Source organism: Cherax quadricarinatus, chromosome 5 (assembly GCF_038502225.1).
Source record: "Cherax quadricarinatus isolate ZL_2023a chromosome 5, ASM3850222v1, whole genome shotgun sequence".
Classification (NCBI taxonomy): domain Eukaryota; kingdom Metazoa; phylum Arthropoda; class Malacostraca; order Decapoda; family Parastacidae; genus Cherax; species Cherax quadricarinatus.
In genome coordinates, this window is record NC_091296.1 from 66,821,007 (window position 1) to 66,836,963 (window position 15,957).

The 15,957-nt window shown below is 40.5% G+C and overlaps 2 protein-coding genes across 7 annotated transcripts in view; one reads left to right on the forward strand and one right to left on the reverse strand.

The window, feature by feature from the left end:
• The window catches only part of Alg14 (ALG14, UDP-N-acetylglucosaminyltransferase subunit), a 30,576-nt gene extending 24,870 nt beyond the window's left edge, over positions 1 to 5,706 (forward strand). For all 5 annotated transcript variants that reach the window (XM_053771435.2, XM_053771432.2, XM_053771431.2 and 2 more), the window contains exons 2-3: positions 1,939 to 2,231; positions 5,231 to 5,706. In XM_053771435.2, coding sequence (XP_053627410.1) covers positions 1,956 to 2,231; positions 5,231 to 5,608 — 654 coding nt within the window. In that variant the 5' untranslated portion in view covers positions 1,939 to 1,955 and the 3' untranslated portion in view covers positions 5,609 to 5,706. The remainder of the gene's footprint in view (positions 1 to 1,938; positions 2,232 to 5,230) is intronic.
• Positions 5,707 to 6,669: 963 nt separating this feature from the next.
• The window catches only part of LOC138855227 (uncharacterized), a 29,743-nt gene continuing 20,455 nt past the window's right edge, over positions 6,670 to 15,957 (reverse strand). For both annotated transcript variants that reach the window (XM_070103514.1, XM_070103521.1), the window contains one exon: positions 6,670 to 9,668. In XM_070103514.1, coding sequence (XP_069959615.1) covers positions 7,493 to 9,412 — 1,920 coding nt within the window. In that variant the 5' untranslated portion in view covers positions 9,413 to 9,668 and the 3' untranslated portion in view covers positions 6,670 to 7,492. The remainder of the gene's footprint in view (positions 9,669 to 15,957) is intronic.

The following is a 15,957-nucleotide window of genomic DNA, read 5'->3' on the forward strand; positions in this document are numbered from 1 at the left end:
ATCGTTAAGCGAGTTTTTTAACGTTATCCGAGGGAAAATGTTAGCATTAAAAGTATCGTTATGCGAATTTAACATTATGTGATGCCAACGTTATGCGAGGGTCCACTGTACTATGGTCTTCTAGAAAGATAGGCAGAAGAAGTCGATCTTAAAGTAAAGAATTTAGTCCATTGTGTGGTCCGAAACTGAGCGTGGAGAGGGAGTGCATGACGTGTCGGTCTTTTCCGAGTAGAATGGGAAGGTAACGAAGGATCATCATCAGGAGATTGTCGTTGGCGTTTAGGAGTAGGACCGGAGTTGATCTGTCGTGAAACGAGCTGGCGATTCGAAAATTGCCATACCGTAGAGGGAGAGGCCGGAAGCATAGTCAAAGGAGAGCGGAGGTCAGACAAATCGAAGCAGTCAATCGAAGCCCCGGTACCTGAAGCAGGTGAGGAAACAGCACCAGCAAGAGGTACAGGGGCATCAGGAGTGTCCGAAGAGTGGTCAAAAAACAAGGCAGGGTCAGAATGGGGTGCGGTATCAAGAAGGGGTCCGGGGGTAGTGGGTTCATGGACTGGGTCCTCCATGGTTAGGTTACTCCTTTGCTTTTTCTTTTTAAGAAAAAAAAAAAAAGAAAAGAAAATAAAAATAAAAAAAAGAAAAAAAGGGGGGAGTGGGGAGGAATAGTTCCCAGGAGGAATGAAAGGGCCGGAAATCTCCCTCCGCGCCCAAAAGGACCTCAGCATCACTAGTACCGCAGATGCAGCATGGAACCCGTGCCATACCCTACCCTTCATGCCAGTAAACCAGCAATCCGGGATAGCAACCTCACATCTGCCGAGCTACCTCGGTGGACAAAAGAGGGCGGCCGGATATCCGCCACAAAGCATACCTCCTTCGGCCACCACCCCCGGAATCCGAAAGGTGGCTTCCAGATACACCCGTCGCCCGAAAGACACCCAAAGCCACCCTCTGGGATATCCGAGAGGGATCGGGACATCCCCAGGTGATCCAGATTCCACGGCAAACTATGCCACCGCCAAGAACCTCAACAGAATGGGATGGACCCCAGTACCCTTTCCCCTACCTAGGAACTAGCGCACCTGTGGGAAAAATCCCAAAGGCCAATAAAGGAAGGGCAAAAGGGAGGGGTGGGGAGGAGGAGGAAAGGAAAAAGGGGAGGATGGGATAGGGAAGGGGGGATTGGGGGGTAATTAGGTTCGATCTGAGGAAGACCGACCGACAGGTTTAATTCCTCAGACCAAGAGCCTCTTCACCATGCCAAGGAGCCCCCCCTTGAAGAGGACAAGGCGCATAATAGCAACAAATTTATAAAACACACAATAGTTACCTGGCATTGCCAAAGAAAATGCTTCACCTACAGGCGAGCAAGATTTTCCTTAACTTACCTAACATTGTACACCTCTCATAGGCTCACTAGTGACTGTTTCATGACTAGTCGAGAAGGTTGAGCTACAGTTCCTTGATTTTCTGCATGCTTATTATTAGTATTACAATCAAAAGTAAGCACTAAACCCACATGGGTCATACAGCTACTGCATGCCAAAATGAAAATTAGAGTGGCTTCTGGACCTTTTTATTAAAAAGGTGCAGATAAATTATTAGATAGGTTGTTTCAGCTCTATTATTCGAGAAAAAATATTCTTTTTGGGTTGCTTCAAGTACCTTATTTGGCAGTTTCTATATAGCTTTTGATTGTTCTGCTTATCAAAGTGCCTGTATTTAATTCATTAGCACTTCAACAGCCTCGCTCTGTTGTCCTCTCACTGAGAACTACCCTCAGTGTACCTTTATGTACTGTAAAAGTACAATACAGTCAATTACTATGCCTGTCTTGTCAGGACTTCTGCACTAGTATTATGCTATATCAAGCTGATCATTTACCATCACATAAGGACTTGCAATTTTATCCTGTTTAATCATTTGACATTTCAGATCAATGGGAATTTACAATGTTGGCCCTGCTTATCATAACTGGGTGCATGGCATTGCTAGTACGTGTAGCATACATACTGTACGTGATCAACTGCTGCAGCCACATACCACTTATGGTTGCCAAGAAAACTGTGAAGACACTTATCGTCCTTGGCTCAGGTGGTCACACTGGAGAAATGCTCAAGATGGTTGCCACACTGGATCCATTTTGCTACAGCCCAAGAGTTTATGTTGTGGCTGCTACAGACACTATCAGTCTTAAGAGACTTTCACAAACAGAGGAAAAACTCAAGGTAAAATTTGAGACATTCAAAGAATTATTATAATCAAAAAGAAGTGCTAAACCTACAAGGGTTATGCAGCGCACCAGGGCAGGGAACGGTGCAGGGGTATTGGGTACCATAAGAGAGGGATTAATATTAGGTCAGGCAGTGCAGTAGGGCAAGGGATAGTGCAGGGGTAGAGTGTAGCAGGAGGTAGAAAGGGCTGTGAGGAGTGCTAGAGGCATCAAAGTTTGTGCAGTAAATCATTTGCTGTCAAAAAAGTCAACTAGAGTCTGGGTTAAAGGAGGGTTCATCAGCAAGTAGGGAAGGTAAAGTAAGGGCAGCAGAGCGGTGGTGACGACGGAGGTAAATTCTGCTTGCTTGTTGATAGAATGGGCAGTCCAGCAGAATATGGCTAACAGAAACATACCTGACAATTCTCTCAGAGTGCAACAGGGCGCCTCTCCACGAGACACCCGTGAGCAAGACAAGTGTGGCCGATGCAAAGACGAGAGAACGTAGTCTTCCAACCTTGACATTATATTCAAAAAAGAAACACTAAACCACTAAGGTTATACAGTGCAGCAGGGCAGGGAAGGATGCAAGGGTATTGGGCAGCAAGAGGGAGAGGAATGTTTAGCAAGTTATGGAGTACAGTGAGGCAGTGGATAGTGCTGGGGTAGAGGGTAGAAAGAGGTTGAGGTAGTAAGGACTGAGGGGAGTGGTAGAGGCATCATCAGAGTTTGTGTAGTAAATCAGTTGCTGTCAATTATTATTATTATAATCAAAAAGAAGCACTAAGCCACAAGGGCTATACAGCAGTTGCTGTCAAAAAGTCAATGAGAGAGAGTGGATTAAAGGAGGGTCCATCAGCAAGAAGGGAAGGTAAAGAAAGGGCAGCAGAGATGACAGAGGTAGATTCTGCGTGCTCATTGAAAGAGTGGGCAATCCAACAGAATGTGGCTAACAGATGCTGGAACCTGATGATTCTCAGAGGGGAACAGGGCACCTCTCCACGAGATACCCGTGAGTAAGTCGAGTGTGGCAGATGCGAAGATTAGAGAGTAGTCTCCCAACCTTGACAACAATGACAAGAAGACAGCCAGAAGCCTATACTGTACTCAGTTTAATAGAACAGTGTTATGGAGCAGATCAGAGCAACGTTGCTGCTAACGGGTGCAAAGGTGGGTAGCAATTACAGCAAAATAGTCCGTGAATGGAACACCTCTATATGAAACTGGGAGGTCATGTACTGCTGACCACACAGCAGTGTCTGCCTGTCCATTGCCCTGTACGTCAACATGACCAGGGACCCAACAAAAAACAATATCTTTGCAATTGGTAGAGATGCAGCATAACCAAAGTGGGATACAAATAACTAGGGGGCGAGGTGTGTCAAATTTACGTATAGCCTGTAAAGCACTAAAGGAGTCTGAGATGAGCACAAATGGCAAAAGAGGCATAGATGCAATATGGATAAGTGCTACAAGAATGGCATACAATTCAGCCGTAAAAATGCTAGCCGAGGATAATAACTGCCCTCGCACGGCACTGTCCGGAACCACTGCTGCAAATCCGACACCGCCAGAAGACTTGGAACCATCGGTGTACACTGCGATGGCATGAGAGCGAGATCGGAAGTGGTTAAGAAAAAGAGCGAGAAGCCACCATAGGCAGTTGAGCTTTCGCACATGGCAGTGGGAAAGAACAGACATGAACCGTCGGAGCTTTCCAAGGGGGTAGGGAAAAGTTAGATGCTACATGAATATAGAAAGGTGGTAAAATGGAGGGGGATGGGATAGGGAAGGGAAAGGGGATGGGATAGGGAAGGGAAAGGGGATGGGATAGGGAAAGGGGATGGGATAGGGAAAGGGGATGGGATAGGGAAAGGGGGGATTGGGGGCTAATTAGGTTCGGTCTGAGGAAGGAGATCAAAAGGTCTAATTCCTCAGACCAAGAGCCTCTTTGCACAATTTATAGCATTTTTAAATGTTTATACAGTAGTGTACTGCATACTGTAATAAACAGAATAGAGGAAATCAGCTCTTAATATACATTATTAAGTATGCATACTGGCCAGAGAGCCCATCGTAAGTCGGAGCAAATGAGTAAGTCACAAAGTGACGAGAGGCTGTATATGTGTAGAATGGTAAATATATTTTTAAAGATGGTTTAGACATGCATTAAGGTAATACAGTGGACCCTCAGTTATCATAATTAATCCGTTCCAGAGAGTGTGACTAAAGCCGAATTTGACGATTTTCGAATTCATTTTCCCCACAAGAAATAACGTAAATCCAATTACTGTAATCCGTTCCAGACACCCAAAAGTATTAAGAAAAAATAATTATTTACATGAAATATACATTTATTTACACAGAAAACAAAGACATGAATTAAAACAATAACATGACACTTACCTTTATTGAAGACTCTTCTTAGTGTATTGAAGACAGGAGGAGGGGAGAGGATGGAGAAATTACTGTTTGGAAGGGGAATCCCCTTCCATAAAGACTTCAGGTACCAAATCCTTTTCTGGGGTTACTTCATTTTTTAATGCCACTAGGACCAGTTTGAGAGTCACTGGACCCGTCACTAAAAAACGTGTTCCAGAGAGGTCCGTTTCTGGCATGTTAGGAATTGTGGCGGCAACAGGGGAGCGTGTTTTTCCAGAAACACTAAGGTGGGTGGAGTAATGAGGGTAGTGGGCAGAGTACACAATATTTATTTATAAATACACTTTTCTTATTTAAAAACCCGTAACAAAAAAATTGGGGTGGTTTTTTGGGGGTTGGAACTGATTAATGGCATTTCAATTAATTTCAACGAGGTAAATTGATCTGATATACAAGCAGACCGAGTCAAGAGCTCAGTCATGGAACGAATTAAACTTTTAAGTCAAGGTACCACTATTTCCCCAGGGAACGCAAAATGACATTTTTGGGGGGAAAGTTTTTGAGTGTGAATAAGTGCAAATTTTTAATAATTTTCAAAACATTTTAATTCTAATAATCTTAATTCTTTAAAAGGTAACCAATGGAAGTGGCGATCAGTTCGTAGTAGAGGTTGTGCCCCGGACACGAGAAGTTGGGCAGCCATGGGTCTCCACGGCATACACTGCATTATGTGCTCTAATTTTTTGCATTTCCGTTGTTGCCCGCCATCGTCCATCACTGATCCTTACCAATGGGCCAGGAACATGTGTACCAGTTTGCTATTCAGCATTGCTGTTTCGTGTACTTGGTATTTGCCAGTCACGTGTAGTATTTATTGAAAGCCTGTGTCGTGTGCACTCCTCTTCTCTATCAGGAAGCTTGTTATACAGAATAGTAGATGACTTCATTGTTCAATGGCCACAGCTGAAGGAGAAATATCCTAGATCAAAGTACATGGGTCGCTTGGTGTGAGTCATATCAAATTCTATTGCACATTCATATATATTTTGTTAATGATTAATGTGAGTAAATTCTCTAGTTTAAAAATGTATAATAAATAGTCAATATATTGTTTTTAATTTTATTATCAAATGTGTATAAAGTGGTTAGTACAAAACTGACAATAAAAATGCCTAACAGTGGCAAATACTATACCATATGTCAAAAAATGTTGAATATATTTGATGCCATTTTGAAAATAATTTATAATTAATAAAATACTAATAATGGTGTGTATATACTATTGCATATATACTAATGTGAGCAAAGATTTTTAAATTACAGTACAGTACTAAATATCTTATTGGAAATCAGATCGCATACCTAAAGAGAAAAAATAAACTAAGTGGTAAACCTGCAGGAAAAATAAAATCATCATGCTTTGAAAAAAATCAGTTTCAATTATTTATCAATGTGAAAAAAAAAAAAAAACTTGCTTTGAAAACTATAAACCAATTATTTTCCAATTTGGGAGTAGTGTTTAGAAAAGTAACAAATATGTATTACTAATGTACTTCAGTATTGAAAGTACAATATCCTTTCCTGGTTTGCCCAAGTATACAAGTATAAAAAAAAAAAAAGATCCAAATTCTGTCACAAATCATCTATGGTAGGTGCAACATCATTCAAGAAATCATCACTTGCAGTGTGAAAATTCTAAACAAAAATTCATACATGTACATAAAATTCTGCACAACCAGGCAACCCTTGGACTGTTAATGCCCTTCAACCTTACATTATTTCTAGTTATGGAACAGCTAATTAAAGATGTTTTTGTTTTGGGAAGGGAGTGTAAAGATGCCTCATCTCCACACAACCTCCTCTAATATTGCATATAAATACCAACAAAGATGATGGCTAATGATAATGTCCAAAGGAAGCCGAGTGAGAATCTGATTCATTAGCTCCAATATGGGCTGAAATTGCAGCACAAGCTTTGATGATAAATGAGAATCTGACTGAAGGAAATAATTTGAGTTCTAACCTGGGATGTTACCCCAAACATAAATAAAGAACAGAATTAATACACAGTGGATACCATGTCACTAGCATATCTCATTAACAGTATTGCAATTATACAATGAGATTCATATGCATTATTGTTTTGTTGTACTGCATAATATATATGCTGAATGGAAACATCATACACATACATTTTAGATAATGATTAGCCTTGAAAGGCTTAAAAGAAGCAGACAAATAGACAAATTTTGTCAGCACTGCTTTCTTCAACCACTGATACTGGTGAGGGCTCTTGATCCAAGAACCAAACCTTGAATGTAATCTGAGTGCCTCTCATTCCAACCCCCCAACCTCCCTTCCAGGTACTGTATAACCACTATGGTTTTAGGGTTTCACCATTAAAATAATTTTACCATGTACAGTAACTATTATTACATTATTATTAATTTCAAGGAGAAACAATAAACCTGTATGGGTCATTCAGCACCTGCAGTCTAGGAGGATGCTTGATGCCAATGAAGGGCTCTTGATCTAACAAAGTGGAGCAACCCTCCCTTACCTCTGATCAAATCCAATTCCATCCCATTCTCTACATTTTATGACCCTTACAGGTTTAGCACTTGACAAAATTGTAATTAATAATTGCTGTACAACAGATTTAACCCACAATCTAAGCCAATGATCATTTACAGTATATAAAATCCACAATGAAGTACATCTTTAAAGATACAGAAACATTAAGGTGTGTAGCTGTCACCTACCCGTAACCACTTTAAAGTTTCTCTGTTGGCATTGTGGCCTCTTCAAGAAAACTTACTTATTACTGCAGCATTTATCTAAAGAAATTTCACAATGTTCAAAATAATGGCACTGGTTTAGATAAGTATTTGTATTCTATAGTTCAGTAAGATCAATTACTGGAATAGCTACAGGGCTAGATTTACTTTTCTCCCATGTAATTTTAATCTCTTCATTTGTATCATCATTGACAACAATGTCCTTAAAGGAATTATCTTTACCTTTATCTTCTAAAATCCCTCTATCTTTTACATTTCTACCATGTAAGCTAGAGTCATTGATTTCTTTTACTATATTATGACTCGCTCTAACATCCTCAGCACCAGGGCTGTCGGTATGTTTGGCATTTTCATCACACTCTCCATCCTCATTAATTTTTATTAAGATTCCAGTCTCTCTAATACTTTCATCTCTTTCTACTTTAAGTTTTTCACTTGATTCATGCCGTGTGTCAGCTGCCATGTCTTCGTCACCACTATGCTCAACATCAATACACTCAGCTGATGTACTGCATTCAGCTTCATCAATTTCCTGTTTTGGCATTTCAGTCTCTCTCTTCATTTCATCAAGGTGGTCCTGTGTTTTCATTTCATCAATAGGGTTCTGTTTACTGTGATGGTTGTCACTGAAATTTCTTGCAAGCTTTGTGTAAGTTTCCTTTACTCTTTGGAAGGAAGTGCAAATCTGCTTTATGGCATTATCAGTCTCTTTTGGTGAACTGCTAAGATAATTGGATCTAGCATTTCCTAGATTGTATGTGCTACTCTTGGGAAACCTATGGAATGATTTTAATGCAGCATTTCCTGGATTATTCTCTCTATTCTTTGGATTTACCCACCTGTTTTCCTGATGATGCTCTCTATTTGGATTTTGCCACCGAGTTCCTTGATCATAACTCCTTTGATTTTGCCATACACACTGTGAATTTTGCTGTCCATTTAATGTATATTCACAAATTCTTTTTAGATTTTGCCTGTTAATTTCCTGGTTGTTAATGCCATTCCCTTGAGGCTGCCAGCCATTCCCTGGAGGCTGCCAGCCATTCCCTGGAGGCTGCCAGTCATTCCCTGGAGGCTGCCACCAACTCCCTTGAGACTGCCACCAACTCCCTCGAGACTGCCACCAACTCCCTCGAGACTGCCACCAACTCCCTCGAGACTGCCACCAACTCCCTCGAGACTGCCACCAACTCCCTTGAGAAACTATGCCCATTGACCACGATCCTGGCTTTCTCCTGTGTGACAAAGTCTCATAATTGCATCTCATTTTGTTTACATTATTTTTTCGTTTATTTTTAGAATTGCCAAGTGACTCCTGTACCTCTCTTTTCAGCGGCAGACACATTACTGATGAACTAGGAACAGACTCGGGTTCACCAGAAGTTGTGTCATTTACTTTAGATTGCAATTTTATCTGATCATGAATTTGTACTATAGGTAATTCTGCTTCTAGTTTATTGGAAGCTGATGTCTCGCATACTTTAGTCTCCCCCCTTTCAGGAGCTGGGCTGCTGACACCTTCACACTCACTTTTATACTTACCTGAAGTCAAGGAATAGTTTACTTCTGCACAATCAGCTGGCTCAACAATCCCTGTATTTGGCATATTGGTTACAGTAATGCCAGGGCTTGCAATGATGGCTCCTCCTTTATTAGTCACTGGTACTTTTTCTCTCTTTTGTTTTTTTCTCTTTCCAGAATGCTTTTTTTTAACTTTCAACTTTGGAAGGATCTTTTTTTGTACTTTTCCTTCTGAGCTGCCTTTGCCTTTTGTGCATGATTCTGTATGTGGCTCAACTTTGATTACATTATAAAGAGAGATTGTTTCTAGGCCAAAGCCCAATGAGTGTGAACTCTGGTTTAGTAAGCCATGTGTGTCTTCATCAAAGAAGAATGGTTCACTCTTTTCTATTTTCACATGGTCATTATTTGTAGAGTTTCTACTTGGTCCACAAAGTTCCTCCTCACGGACAACTTCCAGAAGCTCACGTTTTATAGTAAGAGATTCAGCCTCCATGTTTTCTTCTAACTGGTACAAGTATCTACGCAAACAAATGCAAGTTCATATACAGTATCTCATTTTCTTCTAACATGTAAATGTAATTTACACCTTTACAATTACCCAAAATATTTCTTAACCATTACATGTTAATCTTTTTAGGGCAATATAAAATTTTAAGCAAATCAAAAAGTTTCACATGTACTGAAATCTTGTAGCTTCACTGTTTCTTGTAGCTTCACTGCAGCTGAGAATTTCCTCCATATTTCTATTCCTGTGTGTAAAAGTATAAAACAGATTACCAGTCTGAAAAAAACTTATATGAGAAATGTTTACATCCTGTCAATCTAGGAACAATGTTATTTATCAAAGAGATACATATCTGGCCTTGGTAATGGTCCAGGAGGGATCAAAACATTTCCTAATTTCCTATCTAGTGTGAATTATTCCAGCCAAAAAAAAAAAAAAAAAAAACTTATTTTCATTCTTCAAATTAAATTTTTTATTTCTTTGCAAAGTTTACAGTGTGAGATTTACATATAAAATATTGTTAAGCACAAAGAAAGCCACTATGCCCGAGCATTTTGGGCAGACTAATCCTAATGATTACAGACTACTTAAAACTAGACAGATTATGGAGTGGTAAATTTTAATCATTCATTATTTTACATTATTAAAATAGAAAGATAGCCAAAAATTATATAATTAACAAGATTTCTAGTAGAGAGGTAGCAAAAAACATAACTGTATTACAATCAGTACAATTTGCAATGTTACAACAGTACAATTTTTAGTGTGTGCTAATATTTTAGACTGATCCAACATCCGGGGTCCCAGACTTTTCAACATCTTACCAGAAGATATCAGAAACACTGCTGGAACAAGTGTTGAAGCCTTCAACAGGAAACTAGACAAGTATCTTCACCAGATCAACCAGGCTGTGATGGATATGTGGGGCAGCAGGCCTCCAACAGCAACAGCCTGGTTGACCAGGTGAGCACTAGACGAGCCTGGCCCATGGCCGGGCTCAGAGTAGATTATTTTATTTATTATCACACTGGCCGATTCCCACCAAGGCAGGGTGGCCCGAAAAAGAAAAACTTTCACCATCATTCACTCCATCACTGTCTTGCCAGAAGGTTGCTTTACACTACAGTTTTTAAACTGCAACATTAACACCCCTCCTTCAGAGTGCAGGCACTGTACTTCCCATCTCCAGGACTCAAGTCCGGCCTGCCGGTTTCCCTGAACCCCTTCATAAATGTTACTTTGCTCACACTCCAACAGCACGTCAAGTATTAAAAACCATTTGTCTCCATTCACTCTTATCAAACACGCTCACGCATGCCTCCTGGAAGTCCAAGCCCCTCGCACACAAAACCTCCTTTACCCCCTCCCTCCAACCTTTCCTAGGCCGACCCCTATCCTGCCTTCCTTCCACTACAGACTGATACACTCGAAGTCATTCTGTTTCGCTCCATTCTCTCTACATGTCCGAACCACCTCAACAACCCTTCTTCAGCCCTCTGGACAACAGTTTTGGTAATCCCGCACCTCCTCCTAACTTCCAAACTACGAATTCTCTGCATTATATTCACACCACACATTGCCCTCAGACATGACATCTCCACTGCCTCCAGCCTTCTCCTCGCTGCAACATTCATCACCCATGCTTCACACCCATATAAGAGCGTTGGTAAAACTATACTCTCATACATTCCCCTCTTGCCTCCAAGGACAAAGTTCTTTATCTCCACAGACTCCTAAGTGCACCACTCACCCTCTTCCCCCTCATCAATTCTATGATTCACCTCATCTTTCATAGACCCATCCACTGACACATCCACTCCCAAATATCTGAATACATTCACCTCCTCCATACTCTCTCCCTCCAATCTGATATCCAATCTTTCATCACCTAATCTTTTTGTTATCCTCATAACCTTACTCTTTCCTGTATTCACCTTTAATTTTCTTCTTTTGCACACCCTACCAAATTCATCCACCAATCTCTGCAACTTCTCTTCAGAATCTCCCAAGAGCACAGTGTCATCAGCAAAGAGCAGCTGTGACAACTCCCACTTTGTGTGAGATTCTTCATCTTTTAACTCCACGCCTCTTGCCAAGACCCTCGCATTTACTTCTCTTACAACCCCATCTATAAATATATTAAACGACCACGGTGACATCACACATCCTTGTCTAAGGCCTACTTTTACTGGGAAATAACTTCCCTCTTTCCTACATACTCTAACTTGAGCCTCACTATCCTAGTAAAAACTCTTCATTGCTTTCAGTAACCTACCTCCTACACCATACACCTGCAACATCTGCCACACTGCCCCCCTATCCACCCTGTCATACGCCTTTTCCAAATCCATAAATGCCACAAAGGCCTCTTTAGCCTTATCTAAATACTGTTCACTTATGTGTTTCACTGTAAACACCTGGTCCACACACCCCCTACCTTTCCTAAAGCCTCCTTGTTCATCTGCTATCCTATTCTCCATCTTACTCTTAATTCTTTCAATATTAACTACCATACACTTTACCAGGTATACTCAACAGACTTATCCCCCTATAATTTTTGCACTCTCTTTTATCCCCTTTGCCTTTATACAAAGGAACTATGCATGCTCTCTGCCAATCCCTAGGTACCTTACCCTCTTCCATACATTTATTAAATAATTGCACCAACCACTCCAAAACTATATCCCCACCTGCTTTTAACATTTATCTTTATCCCATCAATCCCGGCTGCCTTACCCCCTTTCATTTTACCTACTGCCTCACAAACTTCCCCCACACTCACAACTGGCTCTTCCTCACTCCTACAAAATGTTATTCCTCCTTGCCCTATACACGAAATCACAGCTTCCCTATCTTCATCAACATTTAACCCTTTCAGGGTCCGTCCCATAGATCTACGGCTTTATGGTGAGTGTCCAAACCGTAGATCTACGCCATGAGCTCAGCTCACTCTGATAAACTGTGAGTGGTACATTTGGGCCTAGATATGAGAGAATACATCTATGTGGTATGTGTGCACCACATAAAACAGATCCTGCAGCACACTGTGTATAATGAGAGAAAAAAACTGAAATCATGATTTTTTGATTAAAACAGCAACTTTGCAGTGTTTTTTCGTATGTTTTTTATAGTTGTATTTGCGATTTCTTGGTCTCATTTGATAGAATGGAAGACATTACAGAAATAGAGATGATTTTGATTGGTTTTAGCACTGGAAATGGCTTGAAACTGAGCTCAAAGTAGCGGAAATGTTAAATTTTTGCCGATATTCAAGAGTAAACAAACGACCTCACACGTCTAATACACGTCAGCTGGTGGGTCTAATATACATTCACAAATATGGTGATGATATTTATACAATTATTACAGTATTGCATAGCAGTAAATCTTCTATTTTTTGGTGTGAATAAAAATTCATTATGTGAATAAAAAATCAAAATGGAATTTATTTGTAAAGCCTCAAAACATGACTAATGAACAGAGGAAATGTTAGTTTAGTGCCAGGAATGCCTACATTGTTTATTCTGGACCCTATTTTGAAATTGGAATATTTTGAACTTTGTGTTAAATTGGCCAAATTAACAATTTCCGATCACTTTATTTTGTAGTTGAAACAGTTGACTTGGCGATTTCTTGTGCTCAATCGATAGAATAGAAGTAATACTAGTGAAATAGCTAAGAATTTGGTTGATTGGAATAATGTAATTGGCCTAAAATGGGAGTCAAAGTCGGCAAAATCGCCGATTCGTAAATATCGCTGACACATCAAAATTCGCGAGAGCATAATTTCGTCAATTTTCCACCAAATTTCGTACTTTTTGTTTTATTACCTTCACAAAAAGATTCTCTACGATTTCATAAGAAAAAATAACAAATTTTTTTTTTGAAAATTCTTGGACACTGGTGCGTGACTCCAGATTTGGGCCTTGGACCCTGAAAGGGTTAACAATTCCTCAAAATATTCCCTCCATCTTCCCAATACCTCTAACTCTCCATTTAATAACTCTCCTCTCCTATTTTTAACTGACAAATCCATTTGTTCTCTAGGCTTTCTTAACTTGTTAATCTCACTCCAAAACTTTCTTATTTTCAACAAAATTTGTTGATAACATCTCACCCACTCTCTCATTTGCTCTCTTTTTACATTGCTTCACCACTCTCTTAACCTCTCTCTTTTTCTCCATATACTCTTCCCTCCTTGCATCACTTCTACTTTGTAAAAACTTCTCATATGCTAACTTTTTCTTCCTTACTACTCTCTTTACATCATTCCACCAATCGCTCCTCTTCCCTCCCGCACCCACTTTCCTGTAACCACAAACTTCTGCTGAACACTAACACTACATTTTTAAACCTACCCCATACCTCTTCGACCCCATTGCCTATCCTCTCATTAGCCCATCTATCCTCCAATAGCTGTTTGTATCTTACCCTAACTGCCTCCTCTTTTAGTTTATAAACCTTCACCTCTCTCTTCCCTGATGCTTCTATTCTCCTTGTATCCCATCTACCTTTTACTCTCAGTGTAGCTACAACTAGAGAGTGATCTGATATATCTGTGGCCCCTCTATAAACATGTACATCCTGAAGTCTACTCAACAGTCTTTTATCTACCAATACATAATCCAACAAACTACTGTCATTTCGCCCTACATCATATCTTGTATACTTATTTATCCTCTTTCTTAAAATATGTATTACCTATAACTAAACCCCTTTCTATACAAAGTTCAATCAAAGGGCTCCCATTATCATTTACACCTGGCACCCCAAACTTACCTACCACACCCTCTAAAAGTTTCTCCTACCTTAGCATTCAGGTCCCCTACCACAATTACTCTCACTTGGTTCAAAGGCTCCTATACATTCACTTAACATCTCCCAAAATCTCCTTCTCTCCTCTGCATTCCTCTCTTCTCCAGGTGCATACACGCTTATTATAACCCACTTCTCGCATCCAACCTTTACTTTAATCCACATAATTCTTGAATTTACACCTTCATATTCTCTTTTCTCCTTCCATAACTGATCATTCAACATTACTGCTACCCCTTCCTTTGCTCTAACTCTCTCAGATACTCCAGATTTAATCCCATTTATTTCCCCCCACCGAAACTCCCCTACCCCCTTCAGCTTTGTTTCGCTTAGGGCCAAGACATCCAACTTCTTTTCATTCATAACATCAGCAATAATCTGTTTCTTGTCATCCGCACTACATCCACGCACATTCAAGCATCCCAGTTTTATAAAGTTTTTCTTCTTCTCTTTTTTAGTAAATGTCTACAGGAGAAGGGGTTACTAGCCCATTGCTCCCGGCATTTTAGTCGCCTCATACGACACACATGGCTTACGGAGGAAAGATTCTTTTCCACTTCCCCATGGACAATAGAAGAAATAAAGAAGAACAAGAGCTATTTAGAAAAAGGAGAAAAACCTAGATGTATGTATATACAGTGGACCCCCGCATAACGATGGCATCACATAGCGATTATTTCGCATACCGCTTACTTTAATCGCAAAATTTTTGCCGCGCATACCGATTAAAAACCCGCTCACCAATTTTCGTCCGAGACGCGTCCAATGTGCGCCCTCAGCCAGCCTCACATGTGCCGCCCGTGCCATTGTTTACCAGCCAGCCTCCGCGGTAACATCCAAGCATACACTCGGAATATTTCGTATTATTACAGTGTTTTTGGTGCTGTTTCTGGAAAATAAGTGACCATGGGCCCCAAGAAAGCTTCTAGTGCCAACCCTACACCAATAAGGGTGAGAATTACTATAGAAATGAAGAAAGAGATCATTGATAAGTATGAAAGTGGAGTGCGTATAGCCGACCTAGTCAAGCTGTACAAGAAACCCCAATCAACCATCGCTACTATTGTGGGCACCAGAAAGACAATCAAGGAAGCTGTTCTTGCCAAAGGTTTAACTGTGTTTTCGAAACAAAGATCGCAAATGATGGAAGATGTTGAGAGACTCTTATTGGTGTGGATAAATGAAAAACAGATAGCAGGAGATAGCATCTCTCAAGCGATCATATGTGAAAAGGCTAGGAAGTTGCATGAGGATTTAATTAAAAAAATGCCTGCAACTAGTGATGATGTGAGTGAATTTAAGGCCAGCAAAGGTTGGTTTGAGAGATTTAAGAAGCGTAGTGGCATCCATAGTGTGATAAGGCATGGTGAGGCTGCCAGTTCGGACCACAAAGCGGCTGAAAAATATGTGCAGGAATTCAAGGAGTACATAGAAACTGAAGGACTGAAACCTGAACAAGTGTTTAATTGTGATGAAACAGGCCTGTTCTGGAAGAAAATGCCAAGCAGGACCTACATTACTCAGGAGGAAAAGGCACTCCCAGGACATAAGCCTATGAAAGACAGGCTTACTCTTCTCATGTGTGCCAATGCTACTGGTGATTGGAAAGTGAAGCCTTTATTAGTGTATCACTCTGAAACTCCCAGAGCGTTCAGGCAAAAGAATGTCCTCAAGGATAATTTGTGTGTGCTGTGGAGGGCAAACAGTAAGGCATGGGT